This window comes from Lytechinus variegatus, chromosome 10, assembly GCF_018143015.1.
Source record: "Lytechinus variegatus isolate NC3 chromosome 10, Lvar_3.0, whole genome shotgun sequence".
Lineage (NCBI taxonomy): Eukaryota > Metazoa > Echinodermata > Echinoidea > Temnopleuroida > Toxopneustidae > Lytechinus > Lytechinus variegatus.
Window position 1 is genome coordinate 32,270,265 of NC_054749.1, and position 23,945 is coordinate 32,294,209.

The 23,945-nt window shown below is 35.9% G+C and overlaps 1 protein-coding gene across 1 annotated transcript; it reads left to right on the top strand.

Moving 5' to 3' along the window:
- Positions 1-5,629: 5,629 nt before the first annotated feature.
- Positions 5,630-22,046, top strand: LOC121423339 (ATP-sensitive inward rectifier potassium channel 12-like). Its single transcript, XM_041618692.1, has 2 exons — positions 5,630-8,575; positions 21,967-22,046. Exon 1 carries the CDS (start codon positions 7,087-7,089, stop codon positions 8,566-8,568), a length of 1,482 nt encoding a protein of 493 aa, XP_041474626.1. The 5' UTR covers positions 5,630-7,086; the 3' UTR covers positions 8,569-8,575; positions 21,967-22,046.
- The last annotated feature ends 1,899 nt before the right edge of the window (positions 22,047-23,945 follow it).

Sequence of the window (23,945 nt, forward strand, 5' to 3'; positions counted from 1 at the left end):
ACTGGTAATAGTGGGCAAACTTCATCCTTGTTTGGACATGTTCAGACACTTTAGTATGAGGGGGGGGGGGTTGTTTATTGTAAGTATTTATGACCTTATCTTAAACTTCTACCACCTCATCCCCATTTGCTGGTATCCCTATAAAAAAGGTATTTTTAAATTTTCTATTCTCTTAACTTGTTTTATTCTTCATACATTTAATTACTGCTCATGAACAAAGATTTGTTGCTTCTATTCAATCGTCAGAACCTCATTAATATTTGAATTTGCCTCGTAGGAAAAGAGTTTAGTGCCCCTTACCATCAATTCTGTTTTTTCTTTGCCTATATAGAATACAAAAGGAGATACAGCTAAAAATAGAACAAGAGAAAGAAATGATTTTCTAATTTAACTGATAATGATACATTCATTTTGTTTTCGTTTGACGAGTTTCAATTTGAAGGATTTGGGGATTTTTTTTATGGATTTCCAAGAACTATGCAATACAGTAGATTAATGTAAATGGCTGCTAATATGAGATTTCTAACTAATTGTGTCATTAATATACTTCAAGGATATTGATGATTCTTTGTGATAAATAGCAGGGCTATGGCCTTCAATGCACTCAGAATGGCATTGATGCCCTTCCAAATATTTGTAGACTTAATTAGGCCATAATAAGATGCCCTTTTTGCCAGAGGCCTTGGTGCCCTGTGGTAATCCAGTGCATGTGTCCCTTTGGAAAGTACATTTTACTGTTGATGCCCTCTTTTAATGACCTTGGATGTCCCCTAAAGTGAGCAGTGCCTTCCCTTTTCCTAATACCCTTTTTACACAGGATTTTCTTAGCCCCGGACTATCGCTAACCCCGTACTATTTTTTTTCCTTTTCACACATGCCAAATTGTTATTGCTAACCCCGGATAAGGAATGATTGCTTTTCACACACGAAACTTGCTAACCCCGGACTAGTGGTTTTTGTCGATCATTCGTACACTTTTTACACACGTATTGGTGGGGCTAAATTGCCATTTAGCCCTACCTATAGTACGGGGTTAAGCTTAGCCCACTTTCGTTTTACACTAGCGATCTTAACCCCGTACTATCGCTCTTAGCACCACAATTGCTGGGATAACCCTGCTTTTTGCAGGGCCAAATAATCCCGTACTAAAGGTGGGGTTAGCCCACTTTAAAAAAATGCTGTGTAAAAAGAAAGTGGGCTAAGCTTAACCCCGTACTATAGGTGGGGCTAAATGGCAATTTAGCCCCACCTATAGTACGGGGTTAAGGAAATATTAGCCTGTGTAAAAAGGGTATTAGTGCCCTTTTGAAAATAGCCTTGCCCCTATGAATTCCTAATTTGAGCCCTGAAACAAAATTAAAGATGACAGTTCTTGAAATTGAATACTTATTCTTCCATTAATTGATTGTTGATTTCCTAAAGTTAATCTATAGTGCATATACCTGTAGGATTTTAAGGGATTTTATAAATATTATTAAATTGATCCATGATATATGTAAACTATCTTGCCTGAAATGAACATCAATCATTATATGTTTGTATCACATTTCAGGATGTTTTGTGGGTTTGACACGATAATCAAATTATTGAAGGTTGTGAAGTTGTAGTTCTATGAAGAAAATCAAGAAATACAAGCCTCATACCCACCTTGATCCACTAGGTTACGCCTCACGCAAGCATATACTCAAGGCCACCCAACTATCACGTTTTGATAGATTGATTTAAAACAAGAACACAAAGTTATTCATTGCCCTCAATTATGATGATGGCAAAATATCGTCAGTGATTTTACAAACCTGATTTTTGGTCAAATTTTCGAATGAGTTTTTTGCATATTCTGTAAGCCCATCAACCCTATAGAATTACAAATGTTTGGATCAAATTTGTATAAATAATTACTCTGGTTTCTTTCAAAGCGTGAAGTTATTAGTGTCTGAAAACATCGAAACTTTGAACACGATATCTCAAAATCGTGTTTGGGGGACCAGCTGAAGTTTTTGCTGATCTTTTAAATCACTGACAAAATAACAAAATGATAATTCTGTACTTTTGGTAGACGAGTATTTTTAACTGTGACTTTGCTTTGGTAGCTGTATTCAGTGTTCATTGTTTATAGGGATATGATTCTAACCAAGTTCCCATTTTTTAATGTACATGTACACCAGGTTTGAGAGAGTCAAATTGGTGCTACTCCTGCAGTAACATCACTGACTCTTATAATTAGCAGTTGTAACAAAACTTTCTCCCTGTTTTCAAACAAGAATATGTTCTGAATTATGAACATTGATAAGATTGGTAGGAAATTGAAAATATAACTTATTTTTTTCAGTTTAAACATTTCAACTTTAAACCATTATTATTATTAGTCTAGTTTTGTAATGCAAACATTTGTAAAAGTTGGAAATTATGAAATCTTAAAAAGCCCTAAAAGATTTTGTTGTCCTTGTTTTGTTATAAGTCTGCACCCACTTTACCTTACCTACCAATTGATATAAGCAGACTCTAGTCTGTGCTCCTTCGAGTTAAGTTCCCTTTTAAGGACGTTTCATTATGATCTGCGCATATTTTACACTCTGCGTGCTGAATTCACAATGGATGAACAGGTGATTAATTAGCTGCGGGTATGAGCTGATTTTTCTCATCTTCTGCACTTTAACTGCAGATCCGATGCGTTATTTCATGAAGCTAAAAATGGATTTATTCCATGGACCATTAAAAAAAATTATCTACAATTTCAAAATACTTTACTCTGCAGTGCTGCCAAGAATAACAGATATTATCCCGAGTTTCAATAAATGGTAGAGTGGTCTTGATTTTTTCTTCACATTGATACAAAGCATTTGGTGCATATTTGGTGTTTTAAAAAGCACATTTGCTCTAATAAAAATGCTAATAGTTTAAAACAAGCACATGAACCCCTATTTTTTAATGTTTGTACTTCTTAGGTATACCTTCCTCTACAATTCCGCAAAGTTTGGTGATAATGACATGGATTTTGAATAAAGCGCAGCAATTATTGTACATTTGTAGTTTGTTACTGAATTTTTACATTTTTTAGATTGGGATTTTGTTATCTTTTACGCCATTTTTAAGAACTGACAGTGCTGTTAAACTAAAATTGCAAACAAATAGCACTATAAATAGATTCTCCATTCTAACAATACAATTATTAACTCTCTTGGGAAATTTGATGACTTTTTCATGTATTTTGACTGAGTAATAGAGAATTAAACTCATTGTAGTAATCTTGGGCGGTCTAAAAATACCAATTTCTTTGGAATGCGCAATTCTTAAGAACATCAATTTGGGTGAACTTTGAAGCTCTACGGCAAAAAATCAAGCATGTGGACCTATGTTAATTTTTGCATATTTCGAATATTAAGGTTCTAAAGTATCTATGTGCAAAGTTTGAAAATGACATGGATTTCACTTTAACTGTGGAACGTCCTTAAGAGTCTTCCCTTGGTAGATGCAGGGACCCGAGGGACATTCCTGGTAGAAGTCAAATAAAATGAATCTCAGTAGTAAACCTGTTAAACTTTGTAACTGGTGAACTTCATGCTACCTCTGATTTAAGAGGTACCTTTGATCATCTTTTTAAAAAAATTGAGGATATTAACGTGCTATGCCTATGAAACTTTGCATTAGTCTGATTTCACGTCTGGATTTATGATACCTTCAATTGTTTCTTATCAACACAAAATTGCAGAAAAACCCTTGACACGAAGTATCGATAACCTTGTAATGATGATTTTATTAGCTTATTTAGGAATGGTAAATATTTGGACTTGGATTTATTTTAACCATTTAGGGAATATTGATGTGGCAGTAAATGTACTGTGAGGTTTTCTTCATGTCTTTAGAAAGCATGCAGGAGGCTAGCTCAATAATCATGATAATAAAACAGGAAGAAATCCATAAACATTATAGTCTCCCAAATTATGATCCGTTCTTTTAGACAGCTTAGCAGATTAACTTTTAGATAGCACCTTCTTGAGAGAAAGATTTGTTATATTATCATGATTTTTCCCAAAAATCTTCATTAAAAACCTGTTTACGAATGAAAAAGATATTTTGTATAAGTGTGCAGACATAGTATTTCTTAATGGATGATATATATTGTAGGTTTTTTATGTTGTCATAATTAGAGGAGAAAGAATTGATTAAAAGGATTAGGTAAAAAGTAACTGTATATAAAAAAAACAAAGGTAACTGAACCTGAAATCCAGGGAGATTTTAGTAAAGGATAGGTGATAAAAAAAAGAAGGGAGGGGTAAAAATATAAATTCTGGACAATATCTTAGGATTTTGGAATTGATCATCCCTGGAACATTTTTAATGATTTGATCCAAGTTATGTTAAGCTTTCATTAAAACAATAACAAACTTTTGGGTGATTGTTATTTTGAGCTATTGAAGCTCATGTTATTGCCTATTAAAAAAAGTACAGAATTGTGGTTCTATATTTTCATGAAATAAACATCTGAGGCAAAATATGCATTATTAATTTATTTTAATTGGGGTACAATCAGAGCTGGGCATTTCTTGAACTTATAGCTAAAATGTATTTTCCAAATATTTAGGAAATTTTGTTTCAGATTCTTTCAGAAGTTTTTTTTAAACTGAATGATGGAGATAAACCTTTGCTTTGGAAATAGACCAGTATTATCAACTTCCCTCCCTTTTGGGCATTCTACGTAAATCCTTTGTGAATCATACAGAAAGATAAGATCAGCTAGTCATGACAACAGTCGGCATGGCTTCTTTTTAGAGACAAATCTTATGTAGTTCCATGGACAGTATTTAAGAAAATGTTCAGGACTACCTGCTTTTAATTAATGCACCAATTTAATAGCCCCTATCAGTCAGATACCCACAAGACATATAACATTATTAGAACAGTTCCTTTTCAGGGGCCTGTTGCATAAAACTTTTGCCATAAAAATCTATGGAAAATTATTTGCCAGAGTTTTTCAATGTGTAATTTTTAATGGCATAAGTTTGTTTGCCAGAGTTTTTGTTTATTTGCCAAACCCGGAGAGGGGGGGGATGATGTACCTATGTACACCTAATAAGCGTGATTTCCATTCTTTATCTCTTATGATAATCAAATTTGTTTTAATTGTGATATAAAGCTCCAAGTGAATTGCAAATGGGTCATGATGTAAAACAAGTTGTCATGAATGCCAGGTTTAGTTTGGTAATGCTTTACTTATGCATGAAAATGATTTCCTTCTTTAGTAATGAAACTTTTTTCAAGTAGAACCTCCCCCCCCCCCCCCCCTTTCTTTCATTTTTGGCAGAAATGTCCCCTCGCTGCTTGTTTTCTCAGTTATCAGACAGCCGGCAAGTTTGTAAAATAATTTTCTTTTCGCCATTTCATGTTGAGCATTGCGTTGTACCTCAAAATAGCGAGACATTTTCACAGAGGAAACTCCGTGACGTGATTTGGCTCCCCTGTTAAGGTGAGTCACCCCATGACAGCTTATGCACGTAGCCATGTAGGTTGTCACATAGAAGGCAGATTGGGGGAGGGGGAAGTGCTCAAAATCCTGTCACTAAAAAAGTTTGTTACTCCAAACTTCACGTGACTGCAGCGGGTCGTTTATAAGGCTGTGACTGGAAAGTTTGCGATTCATTCAGTCTGCTTACTCATTGTTCGATGCAGCTAGGAAAATTTTTGAGCAGTTTGTGACAAAGCATTAACATATACATATATGTAATAAATTATATGGGACAGGATTGCTTCATTGTATGCAAATACCTCCTCTGTTGGATCTTCTGACTGTTATTACTCTTCATTATCGCTGTTTTCTGGTCATTTTGTTTACGGGGCATTTCAAAATATTATCATCTATTGTGCTTTTCAACAAAGTGGATTAATATCATCAGCACACCAAGCGTTCATTGGTGCGTGACTTCACAACAAAGAGAATATTTCATTTTTCCCTGCTTTCTTTTGGCTACTACGATTAGTGAAAAGGACTGCGAGGTCTGTGGTGCAGCTGCTAAATGGCAACCTTCATTTTAAAAAGTCGGCTCTGAATCGCTACAGTAATTGGGCAGTAGACCACTGGTGGTGTATTTTGCCCCCAAAAGACACAAAAGCAAGTAGGGTGTTGACGGCAGTGTATGATTACAACAGATAGGATTGAAAATTTGCAACCTAGGAAATTGGCATTAAAGTTGATTGCATGAGCCAAGTTTTATTAATGTTTTAATCCACAGCTGGACTGGACCATCCATTGTTTAAGATTTATTTCTTGAAAGACCTCATTATTCTGTGTCCTAAAAACTCCTATAAATGGTCTAAATTGAATTGTACTGGACATTAGCTATAGCAAGGATTGGTGAATGGAATTATTTCCTCTTCTTTTCAAGAAAGATTGATAAAGAACACACCCTTTCCTATTGGAGTGCTTTAAACCAGTGTCTGCTAGTATACCACCTTTGAGAAGAATGTAAAGATCCTTTCTTGCTGCATTCTTATGTGGAATTTACCAGCTGATGAAGACATTCCATTCATTCATTCATTCATGATTGTTACATGCTAACAAGCACCAAGCTCTTCAAGTACTATCAATATCAACAGGTGTTAAAAATTCTGTCTGCATCTCTCACACAAGCAGTCAGAGTTGGATACTCATCAAGTGCGGAAATCAAATAGAATCGCATTCTGTGGGGGAACCGCTTCCTCTGCATATGTACCCCTGCAACATTGACCTTTTGCACCCCTAAAATAGTTTGCGCTGGAATTGGTACTTCCATGTTTAGGGGAAAATCAGATGTTTTGATGAGTGGTGGGGATCGACTTGTGTGAACTTTGCTCTGTTGGTGATTAGGTTTGGGGTAGTACTGTGGGGAGCTCTGTGTATGTTTTGGGCTGTGTTTGCACTTAGCTTTAGAGGCTGCGTTCTGATTGGTCGAAGCTAGTTGGAGCCTTGTAATCTGAAACCAGTGTTTTCTTGGACTAGCTGGTGGTTTCTAAACTCCATACACACAGCACATGCTGTGACTGGTGTCTCTCTTGCTCTGTAAAGTTTATTTGTGAGTCTAGCTGGTAGTTTATAGTGCACTCACATAGACAATGAGTGGTAGCAGAGATTGGAAGGAGAAGGAGGCAAATGGCTTGAACAGTGAGCTAGCAGGCAGTGGTGCAGCAAGCCTCTCTGGATCTCTCGATGGCGTTGTTCCTCATCCCAACATGAAGGGCCCGATAAAGCGTAGACATTCCGTGCACAACTTTGCCCGTCAGCTTAGTTTACGAAGGAAGCAGAAACTTCAAAGACTTGTTAGCAAGAATGGAGAATGCAATGTGATTTATACCCATGTGCCTTCAAGGTGGTATGACTTCTTTGCTGATATATTCACAACACTTATTGATTTAAAATGGAGGTGGTTACTCCTTATCTTCTCGCTTGCGTACGTGCTTGGATGGGTCGGTTTCACGTTCATCTGGTACGGATTGATCTGGTATCATGGAGATCTTGGTTACCAGGACAAAATGGCAGCAAATGAGACAGAATACCAAGACTGGGAACCTTGTGTTTACAATGTGCAAAACTTTATTGGTGCTTTTTTGTTCTCCGTAGAAACACAGACGACCATCGGGTATGGTTATCGCGGAACGACGGAAGAGTGTTGGTTAGGAGGGACCATTGTTGTGATTCAGTCTGTCTTTAGTTGCCTGGTGGATGCCGTCTTCATTGGTATGGTTTTTGCAAAAATTGCACGGCCAAAGAAACGTGCCGCAACAATAAAGTTTAGCCACAGTGCGGTCATTGCTGAGAGAGATGGCAAGTTGTGTTTGATGTTTAGAATAGGAGATATACGCCGGTCGCATATTTACGAAGCTCATATCAGAGGACAACTCATTGGACCTAAAGTGACGGATGAAGGGGAATGCATCCCTCTCCATACATACAACATGGATTTCAGTAATAACAGCGGAGAGGACAGAATCTTTCTGGTGTGGCCTATCATTATTTGCCATGTGATAGACGAAAAGAGTCCTCTATACAGCATCTCTGCCGGGGATCTCCTGGAAAACAACTTTGAGGTTATTGTATGCATGGAGGGTGTGTTAGAACAGACTGGACTTGTCACGCAAGCCCGGACATCCTACTTGCCATCTGAGATCCTCTGGGGACATCGCTTCAGCAGCCACCTCATCAGCATCAACAACAATGAACAATTCAAAGTAGACTACCGAGACTTCAACACCACCTACCCTGTCCAGAACATGCCCAGCTGCAGTGCAGCCGAGTTAGAGCGCATGAGGACAGCAGAAACAGACTTGCTAAACAACTCAAAGGTGAAGCCATCGCCGTCCATCAAGTCTTCCCCCAAGAAAAGTGTCTTCCAATACAGCTTGCCTAAGTCACCAAACAGTGCCTTCAATGGAAACGGGAATATCCGATTCGCGGATGAACCGGAGAACGGAGACAAAATTGACATGTCCAATTCAAAGTCAAATATGGCTTCTGTGGAGTCACTGACCAATGGCAATGGACATCTTACAAATGGAAATGGAATGAAGAGATCACCCTCCAGAGAATCCCCAGTATAGCCTATAGGTGAGACCCCCTGCTATCTCCTATTCTTATCAATTATCACCGTAATTACTTGACATCCTGTTGGATTCTACTAATTTCCATATATCTTTGTTACTAGCAATGGTTAGGCCTACTTCTTAAATACATCTCTCACTTTTTCGTTCCAAAAATCTGTCCCTCAATTTCATGTTTTGGGGTCATTCTATTTTTTTTTGTCTGGGAAGGATTTACATTTAAGTCTTTCTATTAATAATATGACATTAACAGAATGTCAGGAAACAGAGACTATCATATGCCTTTTCTAAAAATATGAGAAGAGAAAGAGTACTGAGAGAGTTAATGAACTTAGTAATATATTATAACATTTGATTTTTTACCAACAATAAGTTCCAAGATTAAAAGAAGCAACAAAATGTAGTTATTTTCTTTTGTATACTCTGTAGAATTCTATATAGAAGTTCAATTTCAATCCAACTTGTCAGATTTTATCTTTTTCCACCATGCTGAATATTCCAGTCATATCACAATTTTTGTATACAAAGTATCATTACTCTTTCAACAATATTTCCTCAGTCTTGTCCTGCATTATTTATTTTTAAAAATCCTTTATTAGAGTAGAACCTCCTCTTATTCATGAAACAGAATTGATAAAAAATAAAGTTTTGTTAGAATGTCATTATACTCTTTATTCCATATACCAGTAATTTTCACTTCAAAACGGATATAATGGAGTGACGTAGGTCAGCATTGTACAATTTAATTTGTGGCGTTCACTTCCAGGTTCATTTATTCAGAGAAAATTTAGCCTTGACTTGATGATTTCATGTTTTATGAGTTTTCTTCTGATTTGTTCTCTCTAGATTTTATATCATATTGTGCAAAACAGGCCTACACATCACATTCCCTGTGCATGTTATAGGAAATTTGGTTACAAAATTCAGGCAAATATAAAGCAGATGAAGTAGAAAGAAATGTCTGCATTGATGAGACTACTAGTACTTGATGTGACAGGGTATTCCTGTGTCTTCTAAATATATTTCATATTTGTTCATTGTAAACATGTGAAAAGAAAGAAACTTGCAACTCATGCCAAAAATGGAAAAGATAATTCTTATCACCCACACCACAAGTCATTCTTTGACTTTATTTGGGTCAAGCTGGAATAGAAAATCCAGTTTTCTTCATTTAATCTTGAATTATCCCTTAAACTCAAGAGCTTTTGGTCAAAATAGTCTGGGAAGAAGGGATCATGTTAAGTCATCATAAAGTACTTGAGATATTTTTATTTGATAAGGTAGAGTGTCTATTTTCCGATGTGACCTGAAAAAAGTTCACTCAAGTGTCTTTAAGGAGCTGTTAAAAGGACTTTATTATTGGGTCATATCCAGTTACTTTGTTACATATTGACATTGAGGACGAGGTAGGAGCACTTCACAAGGACGAACAATTTTTCTAACTTGGACTTTAGCCATTTGTTAGTAAAGTGAACAGGTGATCACTGAGATTATGTAATTTTACAGTTAAATCTAAAAAATAGTGTTACCCTACATCTATTCATTATTCAATTATCCTACATCAAATTTTCATTTATAGGCCTACATGATTTCTTCATTAAAAAAGGATTACAATCTTTATGTTGTCCCATGTTGTGATATTGCAGATAATAAGACTATTTTTATTTATTATTATTCATACCATGTGTGCTTTTAGACAGTTCTATTTTTTTGTTCATTGACTTTAGAAACCCTTTATTTGAAAATGATTTTAATTATGCAACAACATATAGGCCTATGGCAAATGCCAGTAATTGTTGAGTGTTATATCTGTTGTAGCCTATATACCTTATAATATTCTAGGACTGTGATTGGTCAAAAGTGCACCGACTTTTCTAATTGATAATATGATATTGATTTCAGTGCCGTAATTTTACAAAGATTAATGCACAAATAAGCTGCAGTATAAGCAAATGTTATTGTTATTTATACTCAATACTTTTTTAGTATAGGCCTAATATTCATCCTATTCCCAGTTTTAATCCAGAAGGTGTCAAATGTGATAATGATAACCTACAAGAATGATCTCATTAAAAAAGAACGTTCTCTACATCTAAAATTGTCTTTATGTTAGGCCTATATTGTTTCCTCTAACCACCTTTAATATTTCCATCATGGAGTTCAATGTTTCACCATATCTGTTGTAGTATATCCTTCGGGGAGAGTAACCTTTTTTTAAAAAATCTGCTGGTTGCTGAGTCACAGACTGAAAAGATCTGACGATAATCCCTATTTTACTTGTTAGGAGACATACTTAGTACTTCTGCAAAGCTATTTGAACTTCATAAGTGCTGTCATTGTCATGGGCAACTGTATTTGGGATAGGGGATTATTAAAGCTATCCTGTACACAGCTCATACTACTTGATAACTATGACTCTAATGGACAAAACCCACAGAAATGTTGTCTGCTAATACTAATCCAGACAACAAATTTAATCTCTTGACAAAGTTTAAATCCCTTTAATAGCATGCTTGAAATCCACTTACATTGACCATGAATATAACTGCCTTCATTTCACTTAAAAATTTGTCTTTTGACCAAAGATCATGGAGACCTATGTAAGGATAGTATTCTGAGATTTATTATTCCTTGTACACGGATACCACCAACACCACTGATATGTTATTTGTAGAACACTTGGTGTTTCCTGAAAGTTACTTTTGGTTTTGATTATAGATATTTCCCTGTTGCATCAAGCAAGATAAATTAATGTCATAAATAAGTTCCTTCCACTAATGCTCTCCTGAAAGTGTTGAGGATAATTAAATTAGACTCTTTATCTCATTTTTCATCCATAAGTTTCACTGCTTACCTCCTTTCACCCCTGGGGGGGCACTCAGTATATAATGCATAGTGGGTAAGTGCTGTGGAGGGGACCTCCATTTTTACACCCAAATTTCCGTTCCAAGGCATAGCATTTTTGTCTTATTGAGAAAAAAAAACAAAGAAAGCAGCTCCAACGCATAGCATTTTGTTCTTATCGAGAAAAAAGAAGAAAGAAATCCGCTCCAAAGCTTCGCATATTTTTCGTTACACCGTTCCGGTCACATTGATCAGCTGCAATTTTGGTGAAAAGCAGCCGCCGAGCACTGTCCGACCATCGTCTCTGGGCGAGCGCACCCTGGCGGAGGCCGCGCTAGCTGCACCATGCACGCATACCCATTCCATAGGGGTGCATACGCACGCACTCACACGCTGGCGATCCGTTCCAAGGGCCCCAGTTTTCACAAAATTGTAGTTCCGAAGCCCGTTCCAAGGACCCTCCTTTTTACAATAAGCCTGCTCCAAGGCCCCCTTTTTTTATCTTGCCCGCGGCACACCACTACCACTTTTTTGGTCGAGCCCCCCCCCCCCCCGGGCTTTCACCTCTCACATCTGATTCTTTTCTATGGGTTGGGAATGGAAACCATTTCCTGTTCTCTATACTCTACATGCTTAGTATACCTTCAGTCACAGTCGCAAATTATTATGCAAATGCATGAAAGCAAACATAAATTTTCTTCCTGATTTCCAGCCCACCCACCTATAATAATAATAATAATGATAGGAATTTATATAGCGCCATCTATCTAGAAATCTTTTATTCTGAGGCGCGTTGTAAGTTGTTATTGTTATTACCCCGGCTTTAGCTCAAGCTGCCTTTCATTGCTCATGCATTCAAGGAATTAATCCTGCCGGGTACCCATTCACCTCACCTGGGTAGAGTGCAGCTCAATGTGGATAAATTTCTTGCTGAAGGAAATTACGCCATGCCTGGGATTCGAACCCACGACCCTCTGTTTCAAAGTCTGAAGACTTATCCACTGGGCCACAACGCTCCACAAACATGGTCGATAAATTCGACCATGGGCGTACATGTATATAGGTAAACTTTGCTTATATGCAATGCATATCAGAAGAATCATGATATATTCCATGATGATTGTGGTATTTGTTGGGTTCTATCAAGCTTCCTTAATTCTGCAGAATTTCCTTTCAAAATCAATCTTTTCAGCATGTTATGTGTGCAAAATGATTGAAAATACTAATTGCTGAATCCTACTGTAATGTGGAGAAATTAATCTTTTAAAAAAGCGTGTTTCTAGGGTAAAACGTTTGTTAAATGCAGCCCAAATGAAAATGAAATCCCATACTGATCATTCAGAATTTTCCTGAATGTTGTGTAAAACTTGTCTGATTCAACAACAGTATAAAATGCCCAGCAAGCAGAATGCTTTGTGAATGAGTGATTTCTATTTCCATATCAGTTATTTTTCATGTCTATTCAGCCTTAAAATTTTAAATTGAAACATTGTGAGATTTCGAGACTTTATCATTCTTGCGCGACATGTTATTTTCACCTCAGTATAATTGTAAAGAATGAACAATGGAATTACTCATATTGTGCAAGACTGCAAGATAAATTTCTAGTAGTTCAGTATGGCATATACTACTCACAATTTAGTTGGCCTCGCAATTTTTTTGAATAGGTCAAGAGTTAGAATTGTTAACATATCATTTACGATTTTGTTGGCTTTTAGGGGTTTTATCAATCAGTTGATAAGTTAGGATAGCCAACATATCAGTTTCTTTGTGAAATCATACTATACCACAGGTATTTTCCATTCTGTTCTTGGTTAATTATTAAGTTTACAAGAGATAAGAGAACCTTTGATGGGTGAACTTGTCTTGCATTGATAATTGTCTCGTGTGTATTTGAGAGAGGCGAGTGTCTTTTATCACTAGCTTTTGGTTACAACTTAAATTGCCAATCCTAATATTTCATAAAAGGAAGTTAGAATAATGATGATGATCTTACAAATTTCACATAGATTTAAATTTGGTTACCATTTAAGGACAAGTACACCCCAACAAAAACTTGAATTGAGTAAAAAGATAAAAATCCAACAAGCTTAACACTGAAAATTCCATCAAAATTGGATGTTAAATAGGAAAGTTATGACATTTTTTAAAGTTTCGCTTAAATCTACATAACAGTTATGCACATACTGGTCAGTATGAAAATCAGGGGACAGATGAAATCCACTCATTATTTTTTTTGGGAGTATTTTATTGTATGAAATATTCTAATTTTCTCCTCATTTTCAAGTGAGTGTGAAACAATGATTAATTCCTCCCTGAACATGCAGAATTAGCATTGTTTTATACTATATGGTTGAGTAAAATTATTGTCATATCTGTAAAAATTAAATATTGTTTAATTCAAACAGTAAACAAAATAAACAGTGAGTGAGAGATATTGTCTGTCTCATTTGCATGTCACTGAGTTGTGCATATCACTATTTTGAGAAAAATAAACAAAAATGTCATAACTTATTTTATATCCAATTTTGATGAAATTTTCAGCGTTGTGCTAGTTTGATTTTTCTCTATTGATTTCAAATCAACATTTTTCTGGGGTGAACTTGGCCTTTAAGGGCAGGAAAATGAGGAAATTTCATAATTCTTCAACTTGAATAAAATTTTTGTCAATCCTATTGACCACTATTAAAGTGAATAGCAAGTAGGCCTATAAAGAGCTCTTCCAAAATTCAGCTTCCTCACTTTTAAGTTGTAATTCAAACTTAAATGGGAACCACCCTCGAAGAATCCGAGTTAAGATCCATGATTTGTGATTTATCTTTGTTAATTGACTTTATAATTCCAAATACTGGTTGAACCCTGAGTTTTACATTCCTGTATATGGTTCATTTTCAGGCCTTAATGAACCCACAGACCAGTTTCTGTTTATATCCAGCCATTGTAAGCCCAGGTCTTTTCCTCCCTTCATATGCATATTCTGTCACAGTTTACTTATCCCCAAAACAAATAGCGCAAAGCCTCTGTGTTGTTTACCTCTTTAAAAACCAAACATGACAATTCTTCGGCTCTTTTCCTTTCCATGGTGCTTTAAGTACAGCTGAAGTGCATATTATCAATGAATTTAAGCAGGATAACTGGAGGCCTTAAAGCTTGTCTTTAGTTGGACTTTAAGATTCAATAGTGCGAATTATATTCGAATATAAGCATTCCAATCTAAGAAAGTGTAGGAGTATGACAAAATTAAGAATTAGAGCCCCGACTGAGCCCCTGACGATTCTGTGCTTACAAAATCAAAAGTCGCTGTTCCCAGCAACTTATGTAGTTCATGCTAGATGATATAAAAGTTAATATGCACTCATTCATATTTTGTATCACATTATTCATGTTAATTATGAAGTGATATTTTGTAACACTTTAAGTTCTATTTATGATAGGACTTGAAACCCACATGTATAATATGTCACAATTTAGATGTCTAATGATTTATTGAAGGTGTATATGTGCTGGTAATTGACATTTTCATTCAAGCTTTTAGTATTGTTTTTCTATATAGTTTTAGAGCAGAAAAATACTTTTTAAGATGATAAAAAATTGAAAAGACAATATTTGAAATCATATAGAATTGTAATAATATCAAAGTTCTAGATCCAATTTCTAACATCAAGTTGTTTTTCCAAAGAGATGTTAAAAATGAAACATTAGATTTTGGGAGAATACTGTAAATAATAGAATAACAGTAATAAATATTTTTTTCCTCAATTTTGATGGCAGCATGATCATGGGGAAAAAGTGGTATTTTATACCCCTTTCATAAACCCCATTAAAATGAATTAGGCGGCTAATAGCAGCATAATTTGGTCGTAAAATTGGAGGAGGACAAGAGTTATCCGCATTACTCTGATGCTGCTATTATCCGCATAATAGCAGCATCGGGACAAGATTTTGAGTTTATGAACGCATTTCCAAATAATGCGGATAATTGCCATGGTGCGGTCACAAGGTCACCCTTTTCCAACACAACCACATCGGAGGGGGCGTGTCCAGTTGTCATGGCGATTATCCGCCTTTTTCAGGACGGGCGCTCGTAAAAATAATGCGGCTTATTTTCGGAGTTTATGAACGCAATTTTTATTGAATTATCCGCATTACTCTTAGGCGGCTAATTGGAGGATAGGTTTATGAAAAGGGTATTAGTGATATGGAACAATTGGATGTATCCAAAAAGTAAAAACTTAAATTTCAAAACACTAGAAAATGCAAGGACAAGGCATAAGACAAATTTCAAAAGCACAAATGTCAGCCAGGAATAACTTTTGTCTTGTTTAGACATGTGTGAATGTAGTATGTACCCTTGTGGTCTGAACAAGTTCATGTATATTTGTGGTCAGGTAGATGTAAATGCTCCTACTATACCAAAAAATGCAATCTGTCCTTTTGGTTTTAAAATCTTTAGTTTCCGGGTTACTAAAAGTTAGAATACTCAGATTTGAATGAGTATATAAAAGTGGATTGTGTGGGATTGTTGAAGATTTCCTTGTATTGGATTCCATACCACTTTCAATAGAAATTTCAAGCTTCACCCACTTCCTTGAATGAAAAAGATAAAAGATACACCATTACAAAATAACAAAAATTCATTTTCGTCTCCCCTGCATAACAGAGCAAGACGATAGACGCCACTTTTCCGACAGCGGCGGTGGCGGCGTTGTCAACATCAAATTTTAACATAAGGTTAAGTTTTTGAAATGACATCATAATATGGACCTAGTTCATGAAACTTGGACATAAGGGTAATCAAGTATTACTTAACACCCTGCCTTGCTTTCAGGTTACATGACCAAGGTCAAAGGTCATTTAGGTTCAATGAACTGAGACCATGTTGGGGAATCAATTTCGAACTCTTAGCCTAAGGCAAAGTTTTTTAAATGTCATCATAACATAGAAAGTTCATGGATCTAGTTCATAAAACTTAGACATAAGAGTAATCAAACTGAACATTGTGTGCGAGTTTCAGGTCACATGACCAAGGTCCAAGGTCATCAATGAACTTTGGGCATGTTGGTTTTTTTTCCATCATAACCCAAAAGTTTATGGATATGTGAAAAGTGGACATGATGGTAATCAAGTATCATTGCTCATCTTGCATAAGTCATAGGTCACTTGATCAAGGTCAAATGTCCTTTTGGGTCAATGAATGTGGTAGTATATGAATGGTGTTTTTTTGTGAATAATTATTTTATAGTCATTTTCAAAGTCAGCACTGCTGCTCCATTGAATCCCATAATGCAAGCGAGACTGCCAAAGGCACTCCACTTTTTTATTATAAAGTAAGTGATGTATGGTAAATTGTGTGAGTTTGACTGTCACTGGGAGTTAGACTAAATAGTGTAGTTAAATTCCAGACACCATTAACATATATGCAGATATGCCTATCTATGGCTGTTGCCCATTACTGGGAACATTTTTATGAAAAAGAATAATACTCATGATCATGTTATTTTGGATTATGTAACATACAATGTGATTGGGCACTCTTGCAATGTACTTATATGTTGCATGACCACCAGCCAGCTCAGCTAGACTATAGTACATGAATCCTGATGTGACTCTGGAATATTAAGTTAAAATATTGATCAAGGTTATATGGACTCTCCTACATATAGCCTAGCAGCTAACTTCATCCCACCGCTGCCACCAATAATATACCTTCACTTGTCTGGTGCCCAAACTGTTGCAAGCCTTAATATCAGGATTACTCCAAGTAGATAGTGCCATATGAACTCGTCTATCAAAGCCTCATCTTTTTTAATATCATACTGGTTTACACTAGAGTTTAGAACATTGGCATGTGAACCATGTGAACTCAACTGCTGGTGTGTGACCTGCTACCAGCACAAATCAACTTAGGAAGTTTACTGTGTCAATGCTATAAATGTTAAGACCTATCGAGGCAGAGATGCTCTTAAAATCAAATTTCAAAGCTGAAATCCAAAGATAAATCAGTCATAAATTATGAAGAAGGTCACAAACAAGACACAGAATCAAACTTTGTTTTGGAAAGAAGATAATGCAGGCACGGATGGGGGGGGGGGGGTGGGGGCACAGGTGGCACGTGCCCCCCCCCCCTTTGAGTCCCAAAATTAAAAATTTGTAATATAAATATGCCATGAAAACAGTTTCAAATTAATGGGCTAATGCAATGCATTTAAAGCAAATTCTTATTCAGTGATTGTCATTTTTCCTGGTGGTGGTGTTTTATAAAGTTTAGAATGACATGTTCATTTTCTAAATTAAATTTCCATATTTTCTTTGTGTTTAAGTTTAAGCAAATTGGGACCAGCTTTCTAATTCTATTGACTTTACTCTTATTTTGGGGGGAAATAAACTTCACATGGAAATGCTATAAGAATTTAATCAAACAGAGATTATTCATATACCTCAATTGATTGGTAATTAAAATGGTTGAAGACTTTATTCAACACCTGAGAGCATTGTTTGCAAAGTTGTGCACAACTTTAGGAGCAGGTTTATGAAACAGCCCACTGGTAATGCTAACAAGTATGTAAACCATGAAATGGGAGAAGTACAAATTATTTTGAAAGAAAGCATTGATGAATGACGTCAATTCCAAGGGTATCTTGTGAAAATATTGAACTGAGGGGGAGTTTTCTTCTCATTAGTACAAGATTTTGACAGTGCCATTGTCCCTTTGTTTACTGATCATTTTTCTCAAGGTTTGTAAAACTTTGTAACTTGTTATGGACATCCAAAATATAACAGAATTTAACAAAAGGTTTTTTTTCAAAATATTTTATTTTGGATCTTTCACTATCCTATAGTAGTGTGGTTATTTTTTTTATTTTCTAGTAGTTTTAATCTTATTTATATGTTCACAGAAAAATACGAAATAAATTGTATTCAAGGGTCCTTGACCAAATGAATAAACATAATTAGGCATTTCTACGTGAGTAAATTTTACTATGGTTATTATCTGCTGCTCAATGATTGGTATTTCTAAAGAATGCATGCCATATATTATTATTCAACTTTTTTTTCCTTCATTTTTAATGAAGTTTTCTGGGGTAACAAAACTACATTAGAAAAGATTTGGTTCAATAGCCCCTTGGAGAGATTTTCGCCCCCTTTCTATTAGCCCAATAAATAAACACTCTAAAATATAGGGATTAGAAATAATCAAGATTTGCTGTGATTAGTTACCAGTTGAATTATAGAATAAATCTAATTTCAATCCTTTAATACCCCTTTCATAAACCTATCCTCCAATTAGCCGCCTAAGAGTAATGCGGATAATTCAATAAAAATTGCGTTCATAAACTCCGAAAATTAGCCGCATTATTCTTACGAGTGCCCGTCCTGAAAAAGGCGGATAATCGTCATGACAACTGGACATGCCCCCTCCGATGCGGTTGTGTTGGAAAAGGGTGACCTTGTGACCGCACCATGGCAATTATCCGCATTATTTGGAAATGCGTTCATAAACTCAAAATCTTGTCCCGATGCTGCTATTACTGTATGTGGATAATAGCAGCATCAAAATAATGCAGATAACTCTAGTCCTCCTCCAATTTTACGACCAAATTATGCTTCTATTAGCCGCATAATTGGGTTTATGAAAGGGGTATAAGATTGGTGTAGTGGTTTTCACTCTCACCTTGTAATCATAGGGTCTTGGGTTTGAATCCCACTGTGTCCTTTAGCAAGGCGTCAATTCACACCTGACCTCTCTCCACCCAGGTGTTAATGAGTATCGGGTTTGATGCAAATGTCAATGCCATTGCCAGGCATTGAGAACTCATACCTTGAATACTCCCCAGGGAGTGGAGATTGTATATCAACCGTATGTGGGCTAGTCAGAGTCCAATGATTTGAGGTAATTTGGTATATTTTACGCACTGAGGTGTGTCCTTCCGATGTGATAAGCACCATGTAAAACCAAAATGATTTCTTCTTGCATACAATCAAATCAATGTAACGCATATGGGTACAGGTAGCAAATATAAGTTTATTTTGTTTACTGCATGAGCAAATAATAAAAGAAACAACTCGATTTTAAGAATGTGAACTGAAATCACATTTTATATCCGTTATGAGTTTGAAAAGTACATACATGTATCTGTAACACATTAAAGAACATTTTTGCCGCCTCCAGCAATTTTTTTGTTTGTATTCATGATCAACTTGGCATGAACTTCAAAATCTTTTGTCACAATTTAGGGGGACAGGCTACAATGCAGCCTTTCTACACAATAGAATTCTAGATGTTTGAATTTGAGCACAATTGAAAAGATATTTGAATTCCTACTCTGACTCATTGTCTGGTTGTGTTTATGCCAGAGTGGAATTAGCGACTAGTTAAAAATCTATATTCCCCCATTTTATATCTGTCTTTTATTATTCTATTTCCTTTTGGCTCTTTTTCTTGTATTCCTTGCCCCCTTCCCTCCCCTCCCTCTCTCAAGCCCTATCCGTACCCTCACTATATCTACTTAATGCTTGTCTTATCCAAATTGTTTTTTTTTTGTAATTTTAACAATGATTAGATTCATAGTTGATAGCTGAATAGCCTTTGTCCACTCACATATTCTCAATATTACTTATGGAATGAAGATGTATTCGAAAATAATTTTTGTTCCCATTTTGGATATTGTGGTACCATGAATAAAGTGCTTGCACATTCACTATAATGGAGATTGCTTCCAAAGGTCTCAAGGTCTATTTTCACCTATTAATTGTAACCCATTATGATGTTACTTAATCGTTTCCCAGTTTATCGATAGGGCATTGTACCACTCGGTTATTGGGAGCGATTGTTACAAACATTTCTTATCATCCTGCGTCAATATTTAAAGAGAAACAGAAGCAAGATATGGTTTATATATTGAAATGAAGGAGTTCAAAGTGTATTGATAATGGTGATGATAAGAAACAATATAGGCCTATACTGAATCATAGATATCTCTTTGATACCAACAAATTAAGTCTTCCAATCTAAATCTTTCAAGGACCATTCCATATGTCCTAGTCACACACCATTGCATGTTAAAGTGCCAAATGAGTTATCATGTGATGTTGATCTCTTTTTAAAAAGAATAATCAAGATTCAGTCTTTTGTCAAGAAAACACTTCAAAGTTTTTTATTAATCTTTTATGAAACATTTGTGTCTTGGAGTTTAAAATGTTGCAAATCAATCTACATGTATTTTCATTGATTTTTCTTCACTATTGTTTCATTTATCTGAACAAACTTCTTGAAATGGACCTGTGCAAATCCACTGTCATGATTTGAATATTTTTCTTTTTGTAAATTGCAAACTTACTAGATTATCATATGGTTTTCCAGCTTTTGCTTTCCATCGGTTATGATTCGGATACAAAATGCAGAGTAATGCCAATTTGAGGACTGATCAAATCAATATTTAATCTCAAATCTGATTAAACATTCACATCAAATAGTCTCCATTTTGTAACTGATAAAAACAAATACCAGTCTTTCACTGTATGTCAATTGAATACGGAGTTACAAAACACAAGTGTTCTTTGAGATTTGAATGTCTATTTGTCTTATTCTGTTCATCGTCAAGATCCAAGATCTAGTGCACGGTTTCCATTGTTAAAAAGTTTTTTTTATTTGGGTCTTGAAGTGAAGTCTCAACCCCTTATGAAATAAGGGGGAGTGGCAGTCATATTGGAGTGAGAAGAAAAGTCAAGACAAAGTTAAAGCTTGTATAGTTACCCTAGCATAAGAATAAGCCCCTATTGTACTTTATAGTTCAAAGTACATGCTTTGCTTTGAGAAGTTTCAACTGTTAGATTGCAGTAGAATATCTGTTGGAGAAATTCAATGGTTATCATGTTTGACCAACGAAGGTGCGATTTTTGAAAGTCTTCATTTGTGTGACTCAGCCCGGGATTGAACCCAAGACCTCCTGTTAATGGGTGGGTGCCCTACCACTGAGCCATGAGGTCCAGTGTAAAGTCACACTGTAGGAAAGAATGGTGTTTAAAATGCAGCACCTATACAACAGAAAACAACATGAAATGTTTAACACCACAGCTAAATTTATAGACTGTTACTTGAAATTCCATAGTCATATTATATAATTTGTTATTGTTAAACTATTTGATGTCGTGTAAAAGTTATGTTCAAAGCATTCAAAACCTGCATAAAGTGCATACATAAATTTTCAAACGACTTTATGACATTTGTCCAATTATCTGATTGAAATCAAGAGTGAAAAATATAAGACCCCAGTTTTATTATGTTTGAGGTATAATATCCCTCTCTCTCTCTTCCTTAACCCCTCTCGCACTACATAACAGATATTGGCAATTCATGTTAGATAAACATGTTTCTGTCTATAATAGGTTCAAAGAGTGGTCAGCTTTGTCTTCATTCCCCTTTTCTTATCAAACATTTACAATGCTGCTACTGGGGATAATACAATAACTTATTGTATTCTAATTGCATTAATGTTAGTTGCATCATTAACCAATTTTTTCTTTTCTTCTCTTTTTTAACTCTTTCACATGCAGAAAAGGAGCCTCCATTGTTCAGCTTATTTTTTTTCTGCCAAGCCAGCCATAGTGTGTGAGAAGCCAAGATTATTATGCATGTTCAGCAAAACAGAAAAAAAAAGAGCGGGAAAGCAAGTTCGCAGACAAAAGCAAAATGCAACAAGATACTTCTGCCCGGTGAAACAAAAATGACAAGATTATAAATATGTTTATAAGATGAATATTATAATATATATAATAAAACATTCTATGGATGCATGTTGCCCAGGTATCATTTAGAATGATGCTTAGAAATTGATGTTACATACAGTTTCATGTATGTTGTCATGTGAAACATATATTCATTGTTATTGCCTTATAAACTTTATTTTATTTTTTATTTAATGTATTGTCATGTACCTGTTGTTTTTGTACACAGTAAAAATTTGCCAAAAGTTAAATTCATACCGGCAATAGTTTCTCTCTTTTCCTCTGTTTCTCACTCCGCCCCCTCTCCCATTCTCGCCCACTTCTTTTTCCATATCTCTCCATTATACTGTGTACTTGACTTGGCTATGTAGTATCAGTTCCTCTATGGTAAAATGAGACAAAGCAGGGATTCAACACTGTAAAAAGCAGAAGGGTGTTAATGACACCGGCTGATGCTGTGTGAGAACCATTTCATCATTAAAACCAACACCAAGTAGTGTTCAAATAACACCCAAGAGGGGGAGGGAAGTTTCACTAAGATTTAAATATGACCTAGAGTTGCACTTAAACACCTAGTTGTGTGTTTTATAAAAGGCTTGACTGCATTGGTCAGATCATGCCTAGTCCAGATGCTGGACCTTCGAGATTTTGTTTTCCTCCACACACTGAGCTCTAAGCACTGTTCGCTTTTCCCATTGATTGCGCAATCCCCAAATTTACCCTCCAACCGAAGGAAAATTTGGGGATCGCGCGATCAATGGGTTAGTGCAGTGTGTAGAAAAGCGAACAGTGGTTAGAGCGCAGTGTATGGAGGAAAACAAAATCTCAAAGGTCCAGCATCTGGACTAGATCATGCCAAGTGAACAAGCAGTACTGCTTATTGATACAATTGCACATTGCATATCATATATGCATTGGCATTTCAGTGTGACTCTATGTAATACTTAATGTTGGGGCGCCGTTGTCTAGTGGTTACGACTGTTGTCTTTCAATCAGAGGGACGTAGGGTATCCCAGCCATGGCTTGTTTTCCTTCAGCAAGAAATTTACCCACATTGTGCTGCACTCAACCTAGGTGAGGTGAATGGGTGCCTGGCAGGATTAATTCCTTGAATGCGATGAGCGCTGCAAGGCAGCTCTAGCTAAAGCCGGGGTAATGATGATAGTAACAACACGCCTCAGAATAGATTATTTCTTGATAGATGACGCTATATAAATGCCTATTTTCTTTATTGTTATTATTTTAAATCTTTGTGAAACACCCCCAGAAAGTGTTAAACAAATACCATTAATTCAACCTGTGTAAAATGTGTTATGAACACTGTTTATTTTTTAGTAACCACATCTCTCATTTGCATTAAATGTTATAAAAGATTGAGTGTGTTAGGGTGTGTTTATGCTTCCATTGTGAGGACAGAATCAGCGATTTCAAACGTCGATTCAAAACGCCGATTGTAAACGTGGTTCTGGGAGTGCTGTTTATGCTTAACTTTTTAGAGAAAATCATGATCTCCAGCTGGCTTCGCATCGTAAAGCGAGGTCAAATTGGGCGCGCCTTTTTTCGAAAGTTTTTTTCCGATTGTTGTTATTACGTAGAGATTATATGGAGCAATACAAGTGTATTTGCCCGCGGATTTTCATCTCACCGGAAGCATGTACCAAATGACGTCATTTAAACACGTTTACGATCGTGGTTCTGTTTATACTTCCCCAGAAAGCCTGATTCTGGTCAAACGACGTTTACAAACGCACCTTTTTGTGAGTTTACGATCAGCGTTTTGAAACAGCGTTTAAATGAAAGTAAGCATG

Excerpts from the sequence above, each read along its gene's own strand:
- LOC121423339 (XM_041618692.1), top strand. The coding sequence starts at position 7,087 with ATGAGTGGTAGCAGAGATTGGAAGGAGAAGGAGGCAAATGGCTTGAAC.